At 40.8% G+C, this 26,811-nt stretch overlaps 1 protein-coding gene across 7 annotated transcripts in view; it reads right to left on the bottom strand.

The window, feature by feature from the left end:
• Positions 1 to 26,811, bottom strand: part of RORA (RAR related orphan receptor A) — a 765,082-nt gene that overhangs the window by 52,308 nt on the left and 685,963 nt on the right. The window contains exon 1 of one of the 7 annotated variants that reach the window (XM_005659540.4): positions 3,013 to 3,138. The exons of the other annotated variants lie outside the window; for them this stretch is intronic. Within the exon in view, the coding sequence (XP_005659597.1) occupies positions 3,013 to 3,052 (40 nt within the window). The 5' untranslated portion in view covers positions 3,053 to 3,138. Of the gene's footprint in view, positions 1 to 3,012; positions 3,139 to 26,811 lie in introns of those variants that run through there. 7 annotated transcript variants of the gene reach the window in all.

Raw genomic sequence — 26,811 nt, 5'->3', positions numbered from 1 at the left:
GAGTTCCGGCTGCATACTCCGCAGTCTAATAATCAACTTGTTCTGCCATTTTGCCTACTAAATATATACTAAGTGTAACACTGGCATGTTTCCCTTGCATAGTCTTTTCTTCTACTGACATTGGATTCTTTCATACCAGTACTTGATCTGAGTTGAACATCACCAAAGCAATTATCCCCCTAATTAGAAAAACACTACCCTTTGGGTAGAGCAGTCCTGTGGTCCTTCCTGGCAAGAATACTAATGCTTCATACTTGCAGAGCTCTGTAACAGTTTTTAAAGTTTTTGTCTTCATTAGCTTGTTTGGATGTTGGTGTTCACAACAACTCTGAAGCAGGCAGATGGGTCTCATTAGTCCCATTCTACAGATGTTGAAAATGGACCTCAGGCGGGATGAATGGCTTCTTCCTTATGTCTAGATTTCTCAGGATTTAATTGCAGAGGCAGCCACCAAAGGGTAAAAAAAAAAAAAAGAAAAAAAAAAGACAGACTTGGTGTCTCTTTCCTGCTGAGGGCTACTGGATGCCTTGAGATTTATGTTATCATCCATCTGGGGTTTTCAAGGGGGAAATGACAAGAGAGAGAAAGAGCTGGAGGCAGACCCAGTTAAGAAGTGGAGTTGGCAATCCTTCCATGTTTCCCTCTGACCCTCAACTCCCTGGGTGGCCTCAAGCAAGCCACTTACACCTCCACTTCCTCCATCTATAAAATGGGAATAACTCCTACCTCCCTGGCAGGTGGTAGTAAATGAATGCTCACAAAGCTCTTTGAAGATGAAAAGACCTATGTAAATGGAAAGCTTTAGGAAGCTTGGCATATCATTCTTGGCAAGGACCACAACGCTGTGCCCTCATTCCCCACAACAGACTCTGCCACAAAGAGTATAAAGAAAAATCCATAGAACTGTAATTTTCATCTGCTAACTAGACTCAAAGTTTTTTTTTTTTGTTTTTTTTTTTTAATTGTTGGTTTCCCACATGCCTTTCTGGGGGACTAATGGGTTCAGATGTTACTACCTCAGTCTCAGCTTGAGAGAAAAAATGCACAAAGATGGCAGAGATGGAGAAGTCACTTCTCGGTAACATCTGTCACAAGCAAAGTCCCTGCACTAAACCTTCACCAGGGCTTGTAATGCAAATGGCACGAGTTCCACTTTTTATACACAATAGATATACATGTTGCCCTCCGACATCTTAACCCTCGGTATGAAGCTCACGTCTGACTCAAAGGACCCCATCAAATTACAGCCATCCAAAAAAAAAAAAAAAAGTCTTGGACCTTACATACTACTTAAAGCTACTTCTTAAAATCTTTAACTTGATGGTGGTTTCTGCTGAAAACATAACAGCTTTTCAAAAATCACTTTTTAAAATAAAAAGAGTTGTACATACTTGCCGAATACATACACAAAAACACACCTCAAGCTGTCAAGAGATCAGCATGTGGAAACTAAATCTAAAATTTGACAGAACTGAAGTTTTGAAACTCGGCTATTTCCTTCAGTCCTTATACATGTAATACTCAGGTGCAGAAGAGTTAAAACACTGGGCTAGAACGCCCCCCCAGGAATACAGAGAAAGCTGGGCTGTGTGTGCAGGACATCTCTGAAGAATGAGTCTCACATGACTTTCTGTGAACATGAAGGTAGTTCTGACAATGGGAACTGAATATTAATCCTTTGTAATGTGTTTCTATCCCTACTAGATTAAGCTTTCCAGAGAAACGGACTCCTGTTCCGTGATGCATATGTATCTTTGCTAAAGCGAAATCTAAACGAATACTTTTCCCCCGGAAGGGGGAAATTCTGTCAAATCAGAAAGAAAACAGATTTTTCATACAGAGGAACAGTGGATGGCTTTGAGTTTTAGATCCAGTTCTCTCTAGAATCCTACTACACAGTAATGCACAGAATAACTCCACTTAAGGCAATGGACTCTTACCTCTTTTGGCAACTACCTGGTGACCAATTAAACCTTGAATTAAATAACTGAACAGCAAGAGAAGCTGCTTCCTAACACTCCACTTTACTTATTCAGTAGGTCAAATACTGAATGAATTCTCACCCCCAAAAGATGATGACATTCAGATCAGCAATACAAACACTTTTCACCACCTCCCCCCACCCCCAAGTCTAATCTCTTCATCACTTTTGTGAACAATGGAACCTACGTGATGTTGAGGATTCATGGGGTTCTGTGAAATCAAGGACTAAGACAAAGATAGCTGGCCATCTAGCCAATCATTCTCTGTTGGAATAAGGTCCTTCTGAGATTCTAGCATTAACTACATTTTTTTCAATAGGTAGTTCTTGAAGATTTTCTAGGCCCTTGAGGTCAGAAATGTCTAATCAAAATCCTTCTCTTGAGTTTCTCAGTGTGGGTGAGGTCCTTTCATACCAGCAGGTAAAAATAACCCATTTTATCTTACTAAGTGGTTAGACTATAATCAAGGGAATTTCTTCAAAACTTCTTTTCCAACAATAGGTATGTGTCCCTTATATAATTCTGGATAATATTGGACTAAAAAAAAAAAATGTCATCTGACTCACAGAACTGCAGCTAATCTTTTCTAGCGATCAACCTCACTCTAGATATCAATTCCTTTTTTCCCCTTAACAGGAGCAATGGTGCCACATTTAGGTTACGTCTTCCTTTGCTCACAGTTGAGAGCAATGGGGTCAGCTCTTTGCTTTCATCATTCAAAGTCTGTTTTTCACAACAACAGAAAAGAACATCTTTAAAACCAAACCAAATCTGGAGATCTTATCTAGTTTCTGCTTTACCAAAAACATCACAATTACTCTGACTGCTGTTTGATGAAATAACCTTACTTTACACCATTACCCCAAAATTCTCACACCTAAGCCCGAGAGATAAGCACTCCATTTTACAGCCCTCTTAACTTCACATCTGCCTATGCATACCTCCAGTCACAGCCCTTGTAAGATCTAGGTATTTTAATTTACAAGAGTTCATTTTACATACACATATAATGTCACAAAAATAAACAAACCTGGTGATTCAATTGCAGGTCCAAAGACAGAAAAATCCATTGACACAGAAATGGGTCTTATAACAAGTAGGATATTTGTTTAAATCTATTTGTTCTATGGCTTCCTCTGAGTCTGGCCCAATGCTTAGCACACAACGTCATAGTTCACTGAATAAATCAATCAAAACATTCTATTTGCCTTAGAATTCTCTTTAAAGGGCCAAAGTCTCCTGCCTAAAATGTTAGCTATTGATTGCTAATTCCAATTGCACAATTTCTATGACTTCTTAATGGTGCCATCACCTGCTGAAGATGTAGAGAAGTGGGTCAAAATAACAAGAATCCAGGCAAAGGAACCTATAGTTTCTTGCCATTAGCTTAGGCAGTTTTGTTTTAGTTTTTTTTTTTGAAGATCAGTTACTGTTCATTGACTGTTAGACCATGTTGTTTAAGAAATACCGCATAACCAAATTGTTTGGATTCACGGTAAAAAACTGGAAATAATTCATAATTGTAAACCTTGAAAATACATTTGCTTTCATCTATATTAAGCCATTGAGGACGAAAATGACAACACAAACAAAACCACAGACTGGTGACATCAAAAATGTCTTGGTTCCTAGATCATTTTAGTGCGTAAGGATGATTAAATGGATTATCCCACTGCCCAGATTCCCACTCCACCTTAATGCTGTTTCTCACTCCATGAAGTCTCCCTAGAATGAGCAGGGAGAATGGAGAGGCAAGAGACCAAGGAAGCGTCTAGTTTTTGTTAAAAATCAAAAGCAAATTATTCAGGCTTGCCAGAAGCAGAAGTATAGATGTTGTCATATTAATCATTTTAAGACTCTAAGATTTTGAAGGATTAGAGACCAACTCCTAGAAAAAAAATTCTACTAAGTTCCCCACCTCCAATTTTCAGGACTTAGCCAATGATGTCTAAATAACAGATATGGCAAGTTCTGAGTCTTCACATATATCACAGACGTATTTCTGGACTGCAGGTCAATTATAATTTTTTTTTTCTTTTTAGGGATGCACCTATGGCATATGGAAGTTCCCAGGCCAGGGGGTGAATGAGAACTACAGCTGTTGGCCTACACCCCAGCCGGAGCAACTCAGGATCCGAGCTGCGTCTGCAACCTACACCCTAGCTCATGGCAATGCTGGATCCGTAACCCACTGAGCAAGGCCAGGGATTGAACCTGCATCCTCATGGATGCTAGTGAGATTTGTTTCTGCTGAGCCATGATGGGAACTTCTGTTTTTTGTTTTTGTTTTTTTTTAATCTCTTTTATAATGCTTTTCTAAGGCAACCATTTAGCCAGACATAAGAATGACCAAATAACCGGAGGAGTTTTTCCTGACTCCCTATCTAAAGGCTTATGAAAGAAATGTTTCCATTCTTATTTATAATATATAACATCAACTAGAGAATGGATAACAATAACGGCTGGTAGCTGAAGCAAAGTTGTTTTCTATGTCTAGTCCCAAGGGTGGGAGGATGGGAAGCCGGAGCTTGTAGCTATTTCTTCATTGGAAAGGGAAATACAGAAAAAGGCAGCAGTGCCTTGGGGATATTAAGTAGTTGTGAGATGGGAGGAGAAGGAATGCTCTGTACCAAGCTTGGAGATTGTCAGCTTTATTTTAAGAAGGTCTGACATCTAAGCATCAGTTCACAGACCTTAATACCTGATACATGTCATTTTTTTTCCTCAACAAAAGACAATGTCTATCTTGGGAGTTTACCTTGAAACAATTTTTTTTGTCTTTTGTCTTTTTAGGGCTGCACCCTCGGCATATGGAGGTTCCCAGGCTAGGGGTCTAATTGGAGCTACCGCTGCCGGCTTACACCACAACCACAGCAATGCCAGATCAAGCTATGTCTGCAACCTATACCACAGCTCACAGCAAAGCTGGATCCTTAACCCACTGATCAGGGCCCGGGATTGAACCTGTATCCTCATGGATACTAGTCGGGTTTGTTAACCATTGAACCACGATGGGAACTCCAAAACTATCTTTTTTTTTATGTAAGTCATGCACTAGGGTGAGATAAAGAAAGCCACAGCCATGAAAAGACAGCAAAATTAGGTTCACAACATTGTCCTTCCTATTCTATTTTTAGTTTCTGCTCCTCTCATCCAAGGAGCACTTCTTTTGCCTGCAGACAAACATTTCAGATGACATTCTACACACAGGATATACGTGCACGTACTCCTATCAGCTAGCCAGCACTTGGCAGTGTGTGCCTTTGTCACTTAAGAGCGCTTGAGTGAGTGTGACACTATCATTGGCATAAGTGAATCTTTCTAATTTGCAGTAAAAGCACACCATTCACACACTTTGGTACTTCAGGACAGCGAGGGCTTGAAATCCACTTCCCAAGTGATGGCAGCACATTTCACATCAGATGGAAACACACTCTGATTGCTAACAGCTGCTGCAGGCACATCTTACTGTCACAGCCGGAGCTCAGAATAGCAGGTCCTTTTTAATGCCAGTGGCTGCTACCATCTTAAATCATGACACACGGGCAAACATATGCACACACACACACATGCTCACACACCGGTCTCTCCAACTGTAAGTCCTACCACCATTTGTTGGGACCTGCAGAAGAGGCACCAGGGATGCAAAGAGGGTACACAGAACCCACTAGCCTAACTCATCTTGTTACATTAGCTTCCCTTTATTTGTATACAAATAAAGGATGACAGTGAACACTTTTTAGGTTTTTTTAAAAATTTTTTAATTTAATTTTTAATTTATATTGGAGTAGAGCTGATTTACAATATTGTGCTAGTTTCAGGTATATAGCAAAGTGACTCAGTTATACATATACCCATTCTTTTTCAGATTCCTTTTCCATTTAGTTTAATACAGAACAGTGAGTAGCATTCCCTGTGCTATACAGTAGGTCCTTGTTGGTTATCTACTTTACATATAATAATGCGTATATGTTAATCCCAAACTCCTGATTTATCCCGCCCCCCCCCCCCCAGTGTTTCCCCTTTGGTAATCATAAGTTTGTTGTTGAAGTCTGCGAGTCTGTTTATATTTTATAAATTAGTTCATATCATTTTTTTAGATTCCATATATAAGCAATATTATAGGATATTTTTCTTTGTCTGACTTACTTCACTTTGTATGATAATCTCTAGGTCCATCCATGATGATGCAAATGGCATTATTTCATTATTTTTTATGGCTGAGTACTATTGCATTGTATATATGTATACATCTTCTTCATCCATTCGTCTGTCGATGGACATTTAGGTTGCTTCCATGATTTGGCTATTGTAAATAGCGGTGTAATGAAAACTGGGCTGCATGTATCTTTTTTTTTTTTCTCTTTTTATGGCCACACCCACGGCAGATGGAAGTTCCTGGGCCAGGGACTGGATCTGAGCTGCAGCTGTGGCAATGCCGGATACCTGAACCCACTGCACTGGGTGGGGGACTGAATTGAAGCTGCAGGTGCTGGACTATATCACAGCCACAGCAATGCTAGATCTGAGCTGTGTCTGTGACCTATACCACAGCTCACAGCAATGCTGGATCCTTAACCCACTGAGAGGGGCCAGGGATCAAACCCGAGTCCTCATGGATACTAGTCGGGTTTGTTACCACTGAGCCACAATGGGAACTTCTGCAGTTGGATTCTCTTCCCACTGTGCCATGGTGGGAACTCCTATATCTTTCGGCATTATAGTTTTCTCCAGATATATGCCCAAGAGTTGCCTCAAGAGATAATTTGGTAGCTCTACTTCTAGTTTTTTTGAAGGAACCTCCACGCCATTCTGCATAGTGGTTGTACCCGTTTACATTCCCATCAATAACAGTGAATGCTTTTTTAAAAGGAGAAGGAAAAAAGTACAACCTTAAAGGTAAAGTGGAAAGGCTCACTTTGTAAGTCGTAGAGGCATTGAACCCTTGCCCTGTCACGTACTAGCTATGTGAACTTGGGCAGCTTTCTTAATCTCTCTGTGCCATATTTTCCTCACCTTTAAAATCACTCCTAACTCCTTATTACAGGATAACCAAGTGCACATAGTGCCTAGTACACAGCACATGCCTAGAGCAAGAGCTCAGAAAATGTTAGCTATCATCATCATCATCTTCCTTTCAAGGACAGTAGCATTTGGCAAGCGCTGCTACCGGAGTTGAGGGAACAAGTAAACGAATGAAGAGGGGTAGGTCATTCCATTCTCTTCAGACGAAGATTGGGGCATCAGCAGCTTCACTTCTCATGCAGAGGACTAATAGAAGCAACACTAAGCATATACAAAGATGAGGGAAAGAAACCACTAGGTGTTAAGTCAGCTACCCACAGCAAGGGTGGCATCTTGAAGAGGTGGTAAGCAGAGGAAGTGGGAGCGAGGCTTCAAGAGCTGTGTGGTGAAGGAGGGAAAGGGTTCAGAGGCTTCTAACACTATCTACTAACAAGTGAAATTTACCAGACACCTGTGACACTTTGTGACCATCTTTCTCTGGGGCTCAGCTTCCCCCTTAGGGAATACTGTAGCTCTTTTCTGTTCTTACCTGGAGTGTGGCACTAGATAATCTTCCAGATCCTGTCCTGCTATAGTATACTGTGATTTGATGATTGCCTTTTCTCCAACAGTTAGGGCAATTTTTTTTTTTTTTTTTTTAATGGCAAAACCCAGCAAGTGTCATTTAGGCAGGAAAAGTAGTCACAGAATGTGGAAGAGAAGCCCATCTGGCAACCAGTGTGTCTTTTCATTGCATTTTGGTTTAGAAAAGGGTATGTCTTGTCAAGGTCCAGAGTGAAAGTTCTGGCAGAATATCCACTGGAGCTAGAACACTGTTTTTACACACTTGTTCCTTCCTTTTTTTGGCCTTGTTTAAAAAATTGTTTAGTACTATTAACCAAAGAGAATTCTTTTCAGTGCACATCCTGCCATATAGCAGAAACAGGGCAACAAAAAGCTAACATGGTGTGGATAGGAAATAAAGTACTTTTTTTCCCTTTCAAGGTAAACAATTTCAGTTGAGTGTTTTAGGACAGAATTAGGCTGTTTTTATTTTTTTTTCTCTCTTTTCTAAGGCCACGAATAGGGTTTGCTTTTGCCTTAAATCCACAGAGACAAAGTCCATGGCAGGTAGCATCAGTAATGCAAATCTCTTTCCCATAGTTACTTGTTTTTCAAAACAAAACTTTCTCCATCAGTGAAGCAGTTTAGAACTTCAAGCTACATGGTTCCCAGCTCTAACTGTCTAAGACATTAAGTGTCAAGGACCAAGCCCAAGGTCCTATCAGGGACCATTAGGACACAGAGAAGTCACTTTTGAGGCAAAGTCTGGTCTTAACACCAAAGTGTACTTAGCAGACAAGAGCCTTCCTGTGAGATGCTGGGGAACCAATGCCCAGAGGGGTGGCTGGAATCAGTCCACTGCTCCAGGAAACTCAACCTTACTACTCACTGTGACCTGCCCTGATTTTGCCTTTCCTGTTATTCCAAGGGACCCAAAGCAGTCACTGAAAGCAATTCCAAAAAAATGAAGCTCAACAAAAAATTAAGGCTTAGAAGAAAACCATTTGAAAAACTATGCAGACTTTCAAAGAAGAATTCTGAATGGGAAAGAATTTTTTTTTTTAGCTGAATAACCTTGGTCTGTTGGTTTTAAAAAAAACAACAAGCACACTTCAAACACGCCCACCAATAATCAGGAGGATGGTTAGCATGTATGAGAAATTATTCTTCATTTAAAACATCCTTTAAGATATGTCATGAGAAGAAGCTTGACTGGGTCCTTAACCATACCCACCCTTTAAAATGAAAAAACAGTATTTCTACTGAAGCCAATTTCCTGTTCTTGGAATTAGCTTTTTGAGTTGTCAGTTAGACAAGATGAACTGATTACCATAAAACTCGCCTTTGTCAGTAGTGAAGCAGGTAACTCTACCGGGGAAACATCAGTTCGTTTCAAAATGTTTCTTGGGAGTGAATTACTTCATCTGTGAAAGAGCAATCCTTTCCCCTCTTCTGGTTTGTTGAGTTAAATGGTGCTCAACAGACATACTTCATTGTCCAATTAGACAGTATAATCTATTTTATTTATTTATTTTGTATAGTGTGAATCTACTATTTTTCTTTCTTTCCTCCCTTCCTTTCTTTTTTGACTTTTAGGCATTACCAATTCATTGCAAAGCATTTATTCTTGGCCCCATAAATTACAAATATTCTTTGAGAACCTATACCAAAGTTCAGGGCATTTTGCAAAAACATAATGTCACCAATAAGGCAGGGAGTTCTCAGGCACAGAGAGAACATAGATTTAAAAAGGTCTGTGTGACTTTGGTCATTCCAAGGGTTTTTCTTAAAGGGACCTTAAGGAAGAGATTAAATTAGAGAACACCAAACTTTGAAAGAGGTGATCAGACTAATCAGATGGGGGGGTCAAAGGACTGGGGAGCCCTCAGCCCCACTGGATACCACGTGTTATCACTCTTCTCCTAACCCAACAGTTAGCTGTGTGGCTTCTCCATCCCTCTTGATTTTACCAGGTCAACATTCTGTTCAACCACAACTGAGAGATGGGGAGGAAGAAAGGATAAAATGGGAAAAAGCTGAAAATCAACTAAGGAATTCCTAAACTAACAATGTACTTTAATATTCTAGAATTTTTTTTTTGTCTTTTGTCTTTTTAGAGCCACACCCATGGCACATGCAGGTTCCCAGGCTAGGGGTCAAATAGGAGCTACAGCTGTTGGCCTATGCCATAGCCACAGCAACACCAGATCTGAGCCATGTCTTCGACCTATATCACAGCTCATGGCAACGCCAGATCGTTCACCTACTGAGAGAGGCCAGGGATCAAACCCACAACTTCATGGGTTGGATTTGTTTCCACTGCGCCACAACAGGAACTCCAATATTCTAGGAATTTAAATTCATACTAACTGTTACTTGAATTAATGTTTGGTAGGTCTATTGAGAGAGCAATTGCTCCACTGGGGGAAATCAGTCACAGACTTTAGCGATGGGCATAAATGGCCAGTGGGCCAGGGGGTTTGAGATCACCAGTGCAGATCTAAGAGTGGTTTCTCCTGGCCTCTCATTTTACTCCAGTGTGGCTATTTTTCTCCATCTGCAGGAAGACAAAACAATCCTGGGAGAAAGGCAAAGGGATGAGAAGATAGATGGCAGTTCTCTATATTCTTTAGCAGCATTTTATAAACCTTAAAAAAGGAAACTTTAACAAAACCCATTTTTATACCTCCCCCACCCCCACACCAAACTGTGAAACGGTAAAACATGGGACTTCTCATGGAGAAAACTCCAATGCCACAACTCACGTTTCCACTGAACTCTCCAGGGTGTGCTTCTCTTGAACCCTGAGCGGGTGAAGTCTGCCCATCTGGGAACCAGACAGCCCTGTGCTGGCTGCCGTAAAAGCACTGAGCTGCCCTATGACCAAACTCTGCTTCCTCTTAGTGATTTCTGAACTGGTGGCTGCATTCAGAATGCTCCTGGCATCATCACCAGCTATGACATTGGAAGTCACCATCCTGTGGTCCTCAGGGCCAGCAGTTTCCCTTTCATTTCCCCTCCCTTTGGCTTCCCACACTCAAGGCTAGCTGTACAGTTTTGTGGGTCAGGGGAAGAGCAACACTGACACGACCAAAAACATGTATGATCAGGGTGAGGTCATCTGGATCCTGGACGCACACTGTACGCATGAAGGTGCTCCTGTGCGGTGGCAGAGGGTGACCTGGACCGGCCTTTGTTTCTGTTGTGGCCATTATCTACCGGTATTAATTTTCTGGAAGAAGAAAATCAGTGGCCAATATGTTCTTCCAGCAAGATCACTGGCACCAGCCCCCACCCCAAGTGAGGAGTGCTCTTCAAAGGAGTCATGTTGTCACTGCCACAAACTACTTGGAACTCCTTTTGCTACTGCTCTCAGTGCTGATGAGATGAGAAAGACAACTCTTCATTTTGTAGTCACTTTTTTTTTTTTTAAAAGGAAAACAGTCTAGCTTGGTTTCTTCTCTTGACCCATCACATGAACTATTGGTTGCTTTTAAAAATCACATTTAGGAGTTCCCCTCATGGTTCAGCAATAACAAACCCCACCAGTATGGATTTGATCCCTGGCCTCCCTCAGTGGGTTAAGGATCTGGTGTTACCGTGAGCTGCGGTGTAGGTTGCAGACGCAGCTTGGATCGGGCGTTGCTGTGGCTGTGGTGTAGGCCGGTGGCTACATCTCTGGTCCGACCCCTAGCCTGGGCACTTCCATATGCGGTGGGTGCGACCCTAAAAAGAAAAAAAGAAAAAAAAAATCACATTTATACAACATTGTAAATCAACTCTAATTAGAAAAAAAAAAAGTAAAAATTACATTTACCTTTCCAGGGAAACAAGGGCCACTATGGCGAATATAAAAACTTTGCTAAAGAAGTTGAAAGCAGTTCTGAAAAAGGAATCAGATTCGTTTTTGGCCACGGCAGTGTTTTTGACATACATTTGGCCTCCCCAGTTGACCACTTTGAAGGGACAATGTTCATGTGGGAGCATCCTTTCTAGGACATTTGTTAAAATAAAATCAGCCTCATTACCTAATAATGTAAATGACTTTGGGAGGAACCTCTGAGTCTCCCGTTTCATTCTCCTTACACGACCGTTCAATTCAAGTGGACTCTGTGGAAATTCTGATTTCATGACCCATCACTGCCGTGTTAAAATATGCCTTCTGATGTCATGCTCTGAAATAAACTAAGTTGTTTGCTGCAACTACCTACACACAAATGAGAAAATTATATGACAAGGAGTTCAACACAGCCTGAAGCTGGGACACAGGTTATTACTGAAAGTCGCTGTCGGCATGGTTTCTGGTTTTGCAGTAAAAGAAGACGACTTGAAAGGAGGCAGTGGTTTTGATGCTCTTCTGAAATGAAAACATTCAGTGAGTGCATAGCATTGGGTTGTCATTAATGTCAGCCATGCGAAAACACTGTCTCCACGAATGCTACAGTCCCTCCCCCGTCCAGACCATGACTTTCCACTCTCTGGTATTTTGGGCACTGGGCTGGTACTTCTCTAAAAGAGAATCTTTGAGCAATCCATTCTAGGTACTCAGATACAACACTCTTTCAATGAACAGGCGGCCTGAATTTGCGAAAGTTAACCAATAATTTCCACAAGGGAACGTGTTCTTTTCTGAGAAATACTGCAAGTGCATGATGAAATCCTCAAACTTTGGAAGGCAGGAAGTATAAACACTACATTTAAAGGTACACAGGGTTGGTTCAAAATAATGTAGTGCATAAAAATATTATACCAGAGTAGCTTGACATTGCTCCCCATGAACTTCTTGATATGTACAGTTGGAACAGTCTTATTAATGAGCGCAGAAAACTCTCTGGAATTCTTGACATGGATGTAGCACCTTTTATGTACCATGCTTGTTGCCTGACTATACTGTAAACAAGCAACATAACACTTCATCCCAAGGTTATGAGGAATGAGGAATTAAGCACGTTGTGTTGGGTGGAATTAACACCACACTAAGAAACAGCTGCCATATATTTTTTTTTTTGCTCTATGCAATCAAGTTGGGCACAAGCGAGAAGAAAATAAGGTGGGAGTGTTAGAAAGTGGTATTCTCTATCATATCATCAGTGTATTTTGCTTTTGTTATTTTCTTTCCCTCATGCATTGCCCATGAATTAATTTAAGAAACAAGCAAGGCATCAGGGAATATGTTAAATATAAAACAGTATTTGCTATATTCCTTGGTTTCAAAATTCTAAGAGCGAGGTAAAGGCACAAACTTTGGGTAAGAAAATATTTCACAGTTTCCCAGGATATCATACGTGTTGTACTTGCTAAAACGGTAGTATACTTTTTTAAGTTCACATTTTTTCATTGGAATGGGTTTTAAACAGCCAAGGTGAATTCTCACAAAGAGACAGACTGGATGTTGGGGGTGGAGTGGGTGGAACATAAGGTGATACTTTTATGGTAATTTTTTTATTTCACTCATTTTTGATGCTTTCAAATTATAAATTCATATTACAACATCTCTGTCCATTCTCTCCCATCTTCTTTTATAATCTACAAAACAAAAATTTATATCTTATTATTTGTACTGTGAAATAGCCACAAATAGGCCTCCAGGGTTTTGTAAATTTTGCTTTATACAAGGTGTCTGCTTTTCTTCCAGCCAACGAAGAAATCAGAAGGATAATAAAACAAAATATAAGTGATATTTGAAAATGAAATGGCCAAAGGACAGAATAGGTTATATCTGAGCTGCTTTTGACCTAGTAAAATGTATAGGAGAGGAATATCTAAGGCTTGAAATCTGGATGAGCATTTTATTTTTTCTATTTATTTTTTGGCCACTCCTGTGGCATGCAGAACTCCCCAAGCCAGGGATCGAACCTGAGTCATAGCTGTAACCAGAACCACAGTAGTGACAACACCAGATCCTTAACTCACTGGGCCACAAGGGAACTCCTGGACGAGCATTTTAATGTTTGAAAACTCACAACACATTCATTTCAAAAAATGATATTTAAAGCCCAAGAATTTTCTATGTATCAATGGCTTCCTCCTTTAGTGCTCACCAAAAAGACATTAAAAATATTTCTTGTTATAGACTCATATCTGGAAAATATCAATAGAAATGTCATCAGTTATCAATCCTCCTCATTTGGACATTAAGAGATTAAGGTTATTGCTAGTGTATAATAAGCTTTCTTTGGGAAAAAAAACAGTCTTTTTAAATGTTCTTAGGACAGTCTGAAAAAGACGTAAATGGAGGCATATTATCATGTAAACGGTGGCTCTCAAAAGAGATGAGGAAGGCAGCTAAATAATGTCACTTTAATTCTGAAATAATGACAGTTGAAGCTATGGGTGGCTGAATTCACACCTCAAAATCACACCAAATACAGGTTTGCAAAAATAAGTTTTCAGTTGCATGAAATCATCACCATACTTAGAGATCAAGAGGAGCCCTCTGCAGAACCACGCTGGTTCTGATGCTCTTTCTGCTAATTTAGTTTGTGTAGAAGATTCGATCTGTGGAACCACTTTGCTCTTTATCACACTAAACCGACACCTTTAGAAGAAGATAAGACAGCTACGGATGAAGTTGCATCTTTTCATCTTTCGGATTTCTGCCAGGAGAAGCCTCAGGATGCCCTAAGTGATATCAACTGAGCAATAACTAGAGCTAGACAAGGAAAATGCAACACATTCATATACCTGAGGTCCACACACATTTATTTTCAGCATTTGGAAATTACTGTTAAGAGTGATTCAGGGCCCTTGCCTGTTATTTTGATAATCTATCTTTTAAGCAAAAGGAAACTCTACTGAATAAGAGCTTTACCACTCTGACCTCAATGTGGACTAAAATGATAGCTACTAAGGAAATAGAAGCCGGTCACTTCCACAAATGATTTTGATGCTCTGGCTCATTCTGGTCTCTGTGCAGTTTCTACATCTTGGTCAGCAGATGTGGCTGACTTCATTAAAACCTGAGATTTCTAAGACTGAAGATATTAGACATAGTTTTGGCATATGCCAAGTCATCTCTGTCCTCATTTAATCACCAATCTCAATAAGACTCCATTCATACTTGCTGTCCTCAGGAAGGAAAAGTTAGAAAACCACGAATTATTTCTCCTACTGCCTTTGCAAGGATATCCTGCTGGGCCCCATTCCTTGTCTGCAACTCCTTCTCTGGGTAGGACCACAAAAGTATGATTCAGCTCTTGTGAATCATAGTTTTTGTTTTGCTTAGAGTGCTTTAAAGAGCTAAAATGAACCTTTTTCAAAATATAATGATTTTTATTTTTTTCCATTATAGCTGGTTTACAGTGTTCTGTCAATTTTCTAATGTACAGCATGGTGACCCAGTTACACATACATGTGTACATTCTTTTTTCTCATACTATCATGCTCCATGATAAGTGACCAGACATAGTTCCCAGTGCCACACAGCAGGATCTCATTGCTAATCCATCCCAAAGGCAATAGTCTGCATCTATTAACCCCAAGCTCCTAATCCATCCCACTCCCTCCCCCTTGGCAACCACAAGTCTATTCTCCAAGTCCATGATTTTCTTTTCTGTGGAAAGTTTCATCTGTGGGCTATATTAGATTTCAGACATAAGTAATATCATATGGTATTTGTCTTTCTCTTTCTGACTTACTTCACTCAGTATGAGAGTCTCTAGTTCCCTCCATGTTGCTGCAAATGGCATTATTTTGTTCTTAAAATGAACCTTTCAGATCACAGGATTCCAGGTCTCTGAGATCACCCAATCACACCCCGACTTTTCAGCCGAGACAGTGGAGGCTCGGAGTGGTAAAATGACTGTTCTGAGGTCATCAAGATGGGGGAGGAGGGGAGACCCAGGAGAAATTCCCACCCACATCTTTTATTTTCTTTGTCTTTTGTCCTTTTATTTTAGAGCCTTACCCTCGGGATATGGAGGTTCCCAGGCTAGCGGTCTAATCCGAGCTATAGCTCTGGCCTATGCCACAGCCACATCAACTCAGGATCCAAGCCGAATCTGTGACCTACACCACAACTCACAGCAATGCCGGATCCTTAACCCACTGAGCAAGGCCAGGGATTGAACCTGCAACCTCATGGTTCCTAGTCGGATTCGTTTCTGCACTCCCTTACCCACATCTTTTCAACGAGGGTTTCATAGGTGAAAACAGAAAACCGGTGTTAACAGAAATCACTCACTTGGGAGGAGTGAGCAGAGGTCAGTTTATCAGGGAGGCTAGTCTTGGCAGACTCAGGGGGACCTAACCATGACATATAAAACAGAGGACAGTTCATGGTTCACGGCGGTGGTGAGGGAGGCAGAGAGCTTTGGCATCCAGGGCAGAATGCAGGGCAACTGGGGATGGAGAGTTATCAGGGAGAGAAGGTCCAACAGATTGAGACAAATGATGGTGGTGCCAGTGAGGAAGATTATATTGAGATAAAACTGTCCACTTGACATTTTTCCCCAGTCTCCATCCTGGCCACGGTGCATTGCAGACATATGTAGAGATACAGAAGCTTAATGTGTCTTTTTAGGTCTCTCTCTCTCTCTCTCTCTTTTTTTTTTTTTTTTTTTAAGGGATGCACTTGCAGCATATGGAAGTTCCCAGGCTAGGGGTCAAATTGGAGCTATAGCTACCAGCCTATACCACAGCCACAGCAACGTGGGATCTGAGCCGCATCTGTGACCTACACCACGGCTCATGGCAATGCCAGATCCTTAACCCACTGAGCGGGGCCAGGGATCGAACCTCCTTCCTCATGGATACTAGTCGGATTTTTTTACCACTGAGCCATGACAGGAACTCCTAAAGTCTCTTGATATTTGTCCTAGGGTCCACAGGAAATTAAAAAAAAAAAGAAGCATCCCTAGTCTTCTACCCCCAAGTCATCTGTTATGATAATACTAGGATTCATTCTTCATGGCATTTATTACTCCCTGGAATGCTACGTAATAACTAGCTGTCTCCACATGTTCAGAATAGAAGATGATAGAGAGATCAGTCTTTTCTCCTCATTCCATATCCCTGGTGCCTAGATCAGTGCCTGAGACACAGCAGGGGTTCCAAAGGAAAGAATAAATTAGAGAATTCCATCACCTGTTCCTAGCATGTACTCTCTAGTATCCTAGATGGAATGAAGGGGTGGTGAAAGCTAACCTAGACAGCACCTGGGCATTTCTTTCTGGCATAGAAACCACTGCAAGAGCCCAAAATAAATGAAACGATTCCTAACTTATCATAAAAATGAAACAAGCACAAATCACTTGGGGCAAGCATTCTTTTCTGAACTACATTTACTAGAACCTGCAACCCAAAGATGCCAAAGGAATTCACAGGATGGAAAAAAACGGCTGGGGCTGGGATGGAGGCAAGGGGACTCTCAGGATGAGAAAAGTGGTACAATACTCTTCTGATACTGAGGGCTGGTTCACAAGTGGTGAGCACCTGGATGCCCTGTGTGTGCTGTGAGAGGTCAAGGAGGAGCTTCAGAGAAAGAAAGATCTGGGGCCAAAAGCTGAGCCGATCACGTACTAGCTCAGTGATCACGGGCAAGTAGTATGACCTCTCTGATCCTCCGTTTTGTAATTTGTACCATGGAGGTGATAGTGAGGATCTCACAGGGTTGTTAGGACACTCAGTGCAAGAAGACTCCTAAACTACCAGCTCAGTGCCTGGCACACAATGGCAGTCCTGTTACTGTTATTACATGAGCCATCGGTATTTTCATCCGATCTCAGATAATACGCAATAATCAAAGTTAATCTCCATCTGCTTTTCTGAACCAGGCAGGATGGCTTTATCCTGGGATTACTCTAAGGTCAGGGTGGCAAGTGGGTTTCAGCTCATCTTCCAAGTCAGATGGATTTCTAGTGGATGCTTGGGATGTTGGTTGAGATTCACTGTGCTGGGGTTGATTGAGACAAGAGGGTGGGGCCAGGCTCCTGGGTTCTAATATTAGAATTGGTAAGCTTCTTCTAGCGTCACAGAGATGGATAGCTATGTTAATATTACATAACAAAGCATAAAGAAATGGAAAGAGGCGCTAGGAGTCAGGTGGTCTGGGTTCGAATTCCAGCTCTGTAACTCACTGGCTACAGGGATTTTGTTCCCAACGCTTCTGCTCGATAATGTCACTTTCTATTCAAATCCTTTCATTTGCCAATATTGATTTTTAAAATATAAGTAAAAAATATATAGGGCAGGGCCTGGCCTACAGGAAGTCCTTTATAGTTATCTGTTGAGATCATTTGAGAGAGAGAGAGAGAAAAAAAAAAAAGCTCAAGGTTATCATACAGGAGTGCAACAGTTAAATATTTTCTGTCCTCATTCAGAAAGTTTGACTTGTCCTACCAATGAGGAATATATTTGAAAGGAGAAAAAATGACAATATTTTGGCACTAAAAAAAAAGAGAAAGATCAGCTAATGCTTAGGGATGCTCCAGGAAAGACAAGGCTGCTGAGAATATGGCAGCTCTTTAATAACCAAGGCACCATTTAAAAATAGCTGGAATTAATTACAGAGCTAATGACCCATTGAAAGGCTTATTTAAATACCAAAGCCAGCACTGAACAATCATGGAAAATATGGTTTAAAAGGGTTTGAGAGAGCAGAAACCAGGAACAGCAATTGAAACAAAAACGACATTATCCTAGAACACAAGCTACTTTGGTGAGAAACTTCAGGATGTGAACATCTCAGGGGAGTTCTCAGACTGGGTAAGAGAAGCCACGGGGATTGAGAGAAAGAAGATGCCCCATACAGTCACCTGCTTGGAAAAGAAAGGCCTCTATTCAGCATTCACGCTTGACAAACAGCTCCCCTCCATCACCCAGGCTTTCTCCCCCTACCCCGCCCCAGCCACCTTGCTGCCCGCACCCCGCCCCCCGCACCCACCCCCCGCCTTTTGGGACATCTCTACCCATCTTTATAGTGCCATAGGATAAAATGAACATTTCCGCAGAGAGGAAAATCGACATTTTAATAAGTCTCTGTGCTATTTTAGAGCTGTATCATCTCCACGAGTTTCCTGGGTCTCAGTCCTCTGTGCCTCACATCCACACCATTGTGAGCCGAAGAGGAGGTGATAATCTTCTTCCGTGTGCCCTACTTGTCAGGCAAAAGTGACACCACTGCACTTCTTAGCTTGCCTCTGTACCAAAATGGCCTTTCTGCCCATCAGTATCGGGGGAGCACATCGGGTGGCCAGAGCTGGAAGAGTTTCATGACTTCATTCATGCCCATTTATTAAATGCATTACTCTTACCCGTATTTACTACAGCCCAGACCTGCCTCGGAGTTGCCGTGTAAGTTAAAAGTGCAATGGAATCAAAAGCTTCCGAAGCCCTTTGGGATCTCAAGGTGGAGATGAGGGGGTGGGAGGGAGGCACTCTTGACGTCTATTGGTTTCAAGGAGCAAATATAAATTTTAGTATAAATTGCTGCTCACAATAACGCTTTTAAACCAGCAATTATTTATACTGTACTACTGGAGGAACCCTGTAATTATTCCGAAAGCGCTTGCCAACGTCTGCCCTCTTTCATAATTGCCGACACAGCCTTGTTCAAAAGAATTAGTGGCTATGTTTAAATTCTGTTTGGTATTAGGTGACTGTTTGCAACATGAAGTGATTGCACGATGTTGCGATTTTAAAGCAGAATGGGGCAAATAAAGGCCAAAGGAATTGTCTTGTGTCCACAGGTGGGAAGAGGGAAGGGTGAGAGGGCGCTCAAATGGCTTGACATTTTTTTTTTCTGTCTCTCTTCTAAGAAAAACATTCATCTGTTCAGCAAAATGACTTTGAAGAAACTTTAAAAAGAAAGGTTTCAAGTGGTAGTTCCTTGAAAGAAGAATGATAACCCACTTCTCCATCTTCCCCACTCCCAACTGCCCAGAAAATATTTTTTCACATCTGGCCTTTAAGTGAATCTGGGTGGTGACTGAGGAACCACAGCTTACATATCTCAAAACACCCATCTGTGTGGGTCACTTGACTTTGTTGACCTATTTTCTGCCATTTCTTTCTGTTACACAAATCTGCTCCCACTTGAAAGAGGGGTCCCTCTATGTTCCAAAGAAGCACAGAAACAGAGGGATTTCGCATTATTTGGAATGAAAGCTTTTAAGAGTATCTGGCATCTCAGATGAATGTTTAGGGGAAAAATGGGATATCTTTCAGGTGCTTCTCATCTTTTTTTTTCATGCTCTCTCTCCTTTTAGACCCATCTAATTGTGGACAGGGTGGGAGGTGCTCTGCGATTCCTATCCATTTGCAAATGAACCCTATCCTCAAAACTGAAGGCACTAGGTCTAGTTTCATGAATAGGAACAGGGAGGGGAAAAAAATCTGGCCTAAGTGGCAACTTCTGAATTTAACCATTTATTCTCATCTCTTCCCACGCCCCTTCTCTCTTTCACAAGCGCATCATGCAACAGTACCAAAATAAGGCAGATATCTGAAAACAAGTTTTGTACTCTTTATCTAAATGTTTTAGGGAAACGTTTTTCCTACTCTGAGGATCCAGGCTATCTTCTTGCTTCTGTTTACTCTGCAGGTGATGGCATTGCTCTTGACTATTGCCCATACTTCTGAGAAATGCGGAGTGGGTGAAAGTGCTGTGGGCCATTAGCCAAAGTCAGCATCCACAAATCTACTGGCCACTGACGAGGACCTCTATGCCTGGAAGTATATGGCTTCCCCGCTCTATCCATCATTTCAGGTTCTACCAGGGTCTCCATGTTTGATTCAAACCTTACTTCCTCCTAAAAGCCTTTTAAAATGAAGAAATCTTGCAAATTACAATAGATATTTCCTTCTACCAGTCCTGGATCCAGTGTGAACTTCCTAATCTTCCTGTTGGGAATAGGGTGCCTTCCCATCTTCCCTCCAGGAACATTTGTATGTCCACCCTATTCAATGATAAATGACAAGGAACAGCTTTATTGTAGCATATTATTTCTTCATCATCTCCAAATGTTGGGACATCTCCAAATGCTTGAACAGCAATAAGTACCCCCATAAATACTCTTAAAATCTTTTTTTTTTCTTTTTTTGTTTTAAAGCCACATCTGTGGCATATGGAAGTTCCCAGGCTAGGGGTTGAATTGGAGCTACAGCTGCCGGCCTACACCACAGCAATGCCAGATCTGAGCCGCATCTGTGACCTACACCACAGCTGAAGGCCATGCTAGATCCTTGACCCATGGAAGTAGGCCAGGGACCAAACTCATGTCCTCATGGATACTAGTTGGGTTCATTACCACTGAGCCACGATGGGAACTCCCCAACTTTCTTAAGTAAGATCTAAATTGCACACAACTGCTGTCAGCAGAAATTGACAGAAAACTATAAATCAACTATAATAAAAAAATAAAAAAATAAATAAATTGTATGCAACTGTTATGATGGTTACCTGGGAACTAGAGAGTGGGGCTTTCTAGCCCTAGAAGAGGATGTGTAAGATGTGGTTTGGCCTTCATTTGGAAGCAGCAAAAATCACAGAGATTGCGGTTACGTGACAGGAAGGGCCAGGGTAGGGAACACTGTGTTTTGGCTAAGTTACTTTGTACTATTATATAATGAAGTACAAGCTCAGCCTTGCTTGAGTTTAAATAACCAGAGTTAACTGTTACATACTCCGGGATGGGAAGATAAACACAGGAAATTCTGTCCTCTGTCCTCCGGTTTGTCAAGCCCACTATTCATCAAGAGGGTATTCCCTTGAGCTACAAGAGAAACATCTTGCAAACTAGAAACAAACAGAAGTCATTTTCTAGATAGTTCTCTCAAAAAATTCAATGAAGTAAATTCCTCTAACTTCAGAAACATTTGTGAACATTATGTATTTTAGAGCATCACCAGAGCAAAGAGCAATGAATCTCGGCTGATTAGAGCCTTACTAAGCAATTTCGGATAGCTACGTTTTTCTAACAGCTGAAGTTTTATCCAAGCAAGCACATCAAAACAAAGGGGGTAGTTATCATAAATCTTTTTTTATGGAATATTTCTAAAATCATGACATATTTTTCTTCTTCTTAAGAGGATTTGGAACATAAATTACTCTTTCCTGATGATAAAGTATCATTAAAAACTAATTTGAAAACTTATTAGAAACTTATCAAAACAGTAAAAATTATTTTATATGCTGTAATGCTCTTAAGGCTTTCAAAGGCTTATATGATGTTTTGCTCCAAAGTTAAATGTCCTAGTCTCTTGCCCTTTTAAGCTTTTTCCCCCCTCTTTATCAGTTATTTTCCTTCCATCTGTAGTCATGTGCTACATGTTATCAGGCCCTCCTTCTACTTGTAATTAATATTTCATCTCAGAATTAGCTATGCCATTGGAACCCAACCAGATAACCAAACTTGTCAGAGGACTTGTACAAAAACCACTTATAAAGAGGACGTATTGGGTCTAGAGGGATTTCCTCTGAGCCAAGTGCATAAGCTGTCATGCTTGAATTCTGGGACTCTGTTTTTGGCAACCCAAAGGCCTCTTTTGCTTACTTCCTATGTCTTCTGATGGTTCCTGATAGAAGAGGTTGCAAGAGGACGGATTTCTCCGAGGTTCTATTTTGCTGTAGTAGGAAGGCAAACAAAGTAACTGTAAGACCACGTTCTTCAAGTTACCCAGAGAAAGTGTGTGCATAGAGTAGGACAATCTCCTTTCTATTATTTGCATTATGGCTCGATAACGATTGAAAGCACATTCAGTTTGAGAAAGTTTTTCAACCTCTTCTCAATGCCTCCAAGTAGATATATTTTAAGGAACAGCAAATTGATTTGACGTTACTTTGCAAGGGAACATTTATGCTTTTCTGAAATATTCCAAGCCAAAGATATATCCTTTATAAAGTCTGGCTACTGTCTTTTTTTGTTGTTTAGTAACTTTTGTCTCTAGATGGTTTTTCCTAAAGGATTAACTTAAGTTACAACAAGAAGTCTGTGAATGATCTGATGTGCAGTTTTAGTTCATTTGACCATGTCAACTGATCATGTGTAGTTCATATCTGGCAAAGCAAGAAGTTTATCAGAGCAAGTCTTTATTATGTTTCCTATGAGACTGTATTAAATTTAGATCTCTCTAGAGAATTTGACTCACTTCTTAAGGGGATTTAGGTTGAAAATGATGATACAGGCACAACATGCCATCTGGGTGTATATTAAAATGCATGCTACTTAAAAAAATACCAAGTAACAAAAACGTTAAAATTAAAAAATTTTTTTCATTTTTGTTTTCTTATTGTTTTGAAGAGTGCTTTCGGAGATAAGCAAGGTTTTAAATATGTATATGCCTTTATACACACACAAGCACACACACATTTTGGTAGTGATGTTTAAAATACATCACATAGTGCTTCTATGTGATGTGATGTGTGTGTGTGCGAGATATATACATACATACGTACAATGGAATATTGTTCATCCGTTAAATAGAATGAAACCGTGCCATGTGCAGCAACATGGATAGATCTAGGGGTTACCGTACTAAGTGAAGTAAGTCAGAGAGACAAGGACAAATATCATATGATATCATTTATATGTGGAATCTAAAAAAAAAGATACAAATAAACTTATTTATAAAACAGAAATAGTCTCATAGACACAGAAAACAAACTTATGGTTACCAAAGGGGAAAGGGGTAGGGGAGGGATTAACATATACACACTACCATAGATAATAATAAACAATCAAAAGGACCTACTTTTTAGCACAGGGAACTCTTACTCAATATTATGTAATAACCTATAAGAGAAAAGAATCTGAAAAAGAATATATATATGTGTGTGTGTGTATATATATATATAATTGAATCATTTTGTTGTACAGATGAAATTAATACAACATTGTAAATCAACTACACCTTTAATAATAAAAAAGATTTTAAAAAAGATCTAAAAAATTAGTACTGGTTGATTATCATGGATCAGAAGCTCTGGTTGGCATATATATATATAGGATTTATAAAAATAGGAAAGTAAATGGTCAATAAATGATGTCTTTCAATTTCAAAAAATTACAAGTGCTCTATTCTCAGAATTTTAATTTGGACTTTATAATATTAGAAATATTTATAAATAATTGAGACGCAGTTGTAATTGTGATAAGAAAGTAATAAAGAAAAGTTTAAACTAATTTTGAATGCAAGAATTTCACCCAGTGTTACAGATCTGGGAAAACTTGAGGAAGACACTTTAACCACGAGATCGCTGCCAAGGTTTCAGATCCCTTTCCATAATGTAATAGATTCCAAATTGTAAGATACCAATGCATTTTTAAAAAAGGGTCAAGAAAAACAGAGAGTAAATGCCAATCCAAAACTATATGCATAGAAGCTGAAATTCTCCCAAAGAAACCACAGAGTCAGTCTACCAAACCAAAATCAAAATGAAGCGAATATCCAAACATTCAAACAAAAAAACCCTGTTTCTAAAACAAACCACAAGTACTTGCTAAGCACCTACTATGTGCAGGATTCTGACAATGCAAATACCAGGTGTAGCCTTTTGTGCTAACTGGACATGCCTCTGGTTTTTCTTCTTCTTTTTCTTATAGGGCCGCACCCTCCACATATGGAGCTTCCTAGGCTAAGGGTAGAATCAGAGCTATAGCTGCTGGCCTACACCACAGCTCACGGCAATGCTGGATCCTTAACCCACTGAGCGAGGCCAGGGATAGAGCCTGCGTCCTCATGGATACTGGTCAGGTTCATTTCCTCTGAGCCACAATGGGAACTCCTGCACATGTGTGTTTTTTTTCCTGTGGGATTCCACTTCTTCTTCTTCTTCTTCTTTTTTTTCTTTTTAGGGCCACATGTGTGGCATATGAAATTCCCAGGCTAGGGGTCAAATCAGAATTACAGCTGCCGGCCTACACCATAGCCACAGTAAAGCAGGATCCGAGCCACGTCTGGGACTATATAACCACAGCTCACGACAATGCCAGATCCTTAACCCACTGAACGAGGCCAGGGATCAAACCTGCATCCTCATGGATTCTAGTTGGGTTCATTACCCCTGAGCCACAACGGGACCTCCAGGAATTCTACTTCTTGTATTTTGGCTGAAGTGTATGTGCTAAGTTTACTCTAATGGATAGAGGATATTAAACAGGCTTTGATTTAGAAGGTGTCTCAGTTCACTTCTAGATGAAGTCTACCTTGTGAGTTCGACTGGGAAAGTTTCTTGAGATTTCCACCCTGGTGTATATTTTCATATATTGTGGTGCTAAAGAACATTCAGAATTTCTGTTCTGCCACTTATGCAGACAGATCTTAGGAAAATTTCCTTGAGCCTGGTTACTTCACTTGTAGCCTAGCCTGGGGATCTTCTTTTTTTTTTTTTTTCCTTGACAACACCTTTAATTCATGTTTTTCAAAAAACGGCGCAGATGCAAAATTACTCCAATAGTCAAGATTTTTCTTTACAAAAATTCTTTGTAAATATAAATAGCACATCATAAGGAGAGTTTTTTAATTGATATTTTCCCTCTTAACCATACCCATTAGCCTTGAGAAAACTGTAAAACAGTTGAAAAGTAAGCAGAAAATATAATAAATCAAGAGGGATATAGCCTCATCATATATATATGGTTTTTTTTGGCTGCACCTGCAGCATGTGGAAGTTCCACGCCAGGAACTGAAATCTGAGTGGCAGCTGTGGCAACACCAGATCCTTGATCCACTGGGCCAGTCTGGGGATCAAACCCCTACATCTGCAGTGACCTGAGTGTGCCATGGTGGGAACTCCCCTCCTTTTAGACAAATTTTTAAAAACTTTATTTATGGAGATCTTACTACTCCCCTCCCCTCCCCTCAAGGTTTCCTAAAAACAAAATGAGTTAGCACAGTGTCGGAGGGATAGGGGCTCTCAGTAAATAACAGCTCTTATTGTATACTCCAAAGAGTCTATTGGGAAACTGGCTCCACAGAGGTTCAAACCATGGGTTTTCCTGTGTGACTGCATCACAGGTAGGACTGATCAGAGGATATAGGTTTTAGTTCACTGTGGTTCACTCTGAGTTGTCACTGGGAAATTTGTCCCAATACGGCAAGTATGCACACCAGTAACAATGGCCTACATATTTGCTGAAAAGCGATCAAGGCCCTCCGTATTGGATGAAAGGCTCTCACAATATTCCAGGGGCCTGGATCCAGCCTTCACGTGTCGCTTTCCACAGCCCTTCTAACTTAAGGTTGCTTGTCCACACACTTCCTTTAGCCTGTGAATTATACGTCCAGACAATGACTCCAGTGTCTAAGAAACATGCATGCTTACAACTGGTACACAGCATGGCTGTGGAGTTGTACTTGAGAGGCTCTGGGATTAGGCACCCAAATTCAAATCCCAGTTTGCAGCATCATGTGGCCTCTGCAAGACACTCTGATCTCCCTGATCCTTGGCTCCCCCAAGGGAGCTGTTAAAAGTGAAATGTGGGGAGTTCCCATTGTGGCTCAGTGGGTTAAGAGACTCACTAGTATCCATGAGGATGTGGGTTCAATCCCTGGCCTTGCTCAGTGGCCTAAGGATCTAGCATTGCTGCAAGCTGTGGCGAGGCCTTGAGGTAGTTGTGGTGTAGGCTGCAGCTCCAATTCAACCCTTACCTGGGAACTTTCATATACCTCAGGTGCAGCCATAGAAAGAAAAAAAAAAAAAAAAAAAGTGAAATGTGGGAGTTCCCTGGTGGCCTAGTGGTTAGGGGTTAAGAATCTGGCATTGTCACTGCAGTGGCTAGGGTTCAATCCCTGGCCTGGGTACGTCCACATGCTGTGGATGAGGACAAAAAAAAGAGCGAAATATGACCGTGTACGTTGACTGCTTAGCCCAGGGCCTGGCAGATAGAAAAGAGTCACTAACTGACAGCCTGTGTCATTACTGCCGCTGACTTTTTTCAAACACGATACTTCTTCACTCTGGCCCAGCAATGAGGATCTTTTGGAGCTGGTTTTTAACTTTCAGTGATTAAAAGTTGGAGAAAATCATCCACGCTCTCTCATCGGGTTACTTTTACTTCCACTTAGGAGAGAGCTGGCTAGGGTTGGAGTACAGTTGAGAGCTGCAAAAAAATTGTTTTCCTGTGATTGAGGTCTCTGGGGCTGTCATAAATCTGATCTTTTGGTCTCATTAGGACCATCCTCTAACCATGAGATGGGGGCCCCAAAAGTCCTCTTCGCCTTATGAAACTTTCAAGAAATGTATTGTTCAAACATATTCTGGGGAATGGGGACTCAGAGAGAGTTCTAGATGAAGAACTGCTTTCTCAGTGTAAAATGATTA

Source organism: Sus scrofa, chromosome 1 (genome assembly GCF_054392235.1).
Source record: "Sus scrofa isolate SSC_HxYL_T2T_F1_AM1 chromosome 1, Sscrofa_HxYL_maternal_Yorkshire_Landrace_v2.0, whole genome shotgun sequence".
In the NCBI taxonomy this organism is placed as follows: domain Eukaryota; kingdom Metazoa; phylum Chordata; class Mammalia; order Artiodactyla; family Suidae; genus Sus; species Sus scrofa.
The sequence above is the reverse complement of the archived record's forward strand: the minus strand, read 5'-3'. Positions and strand labels throughout refer to the sequence as shown.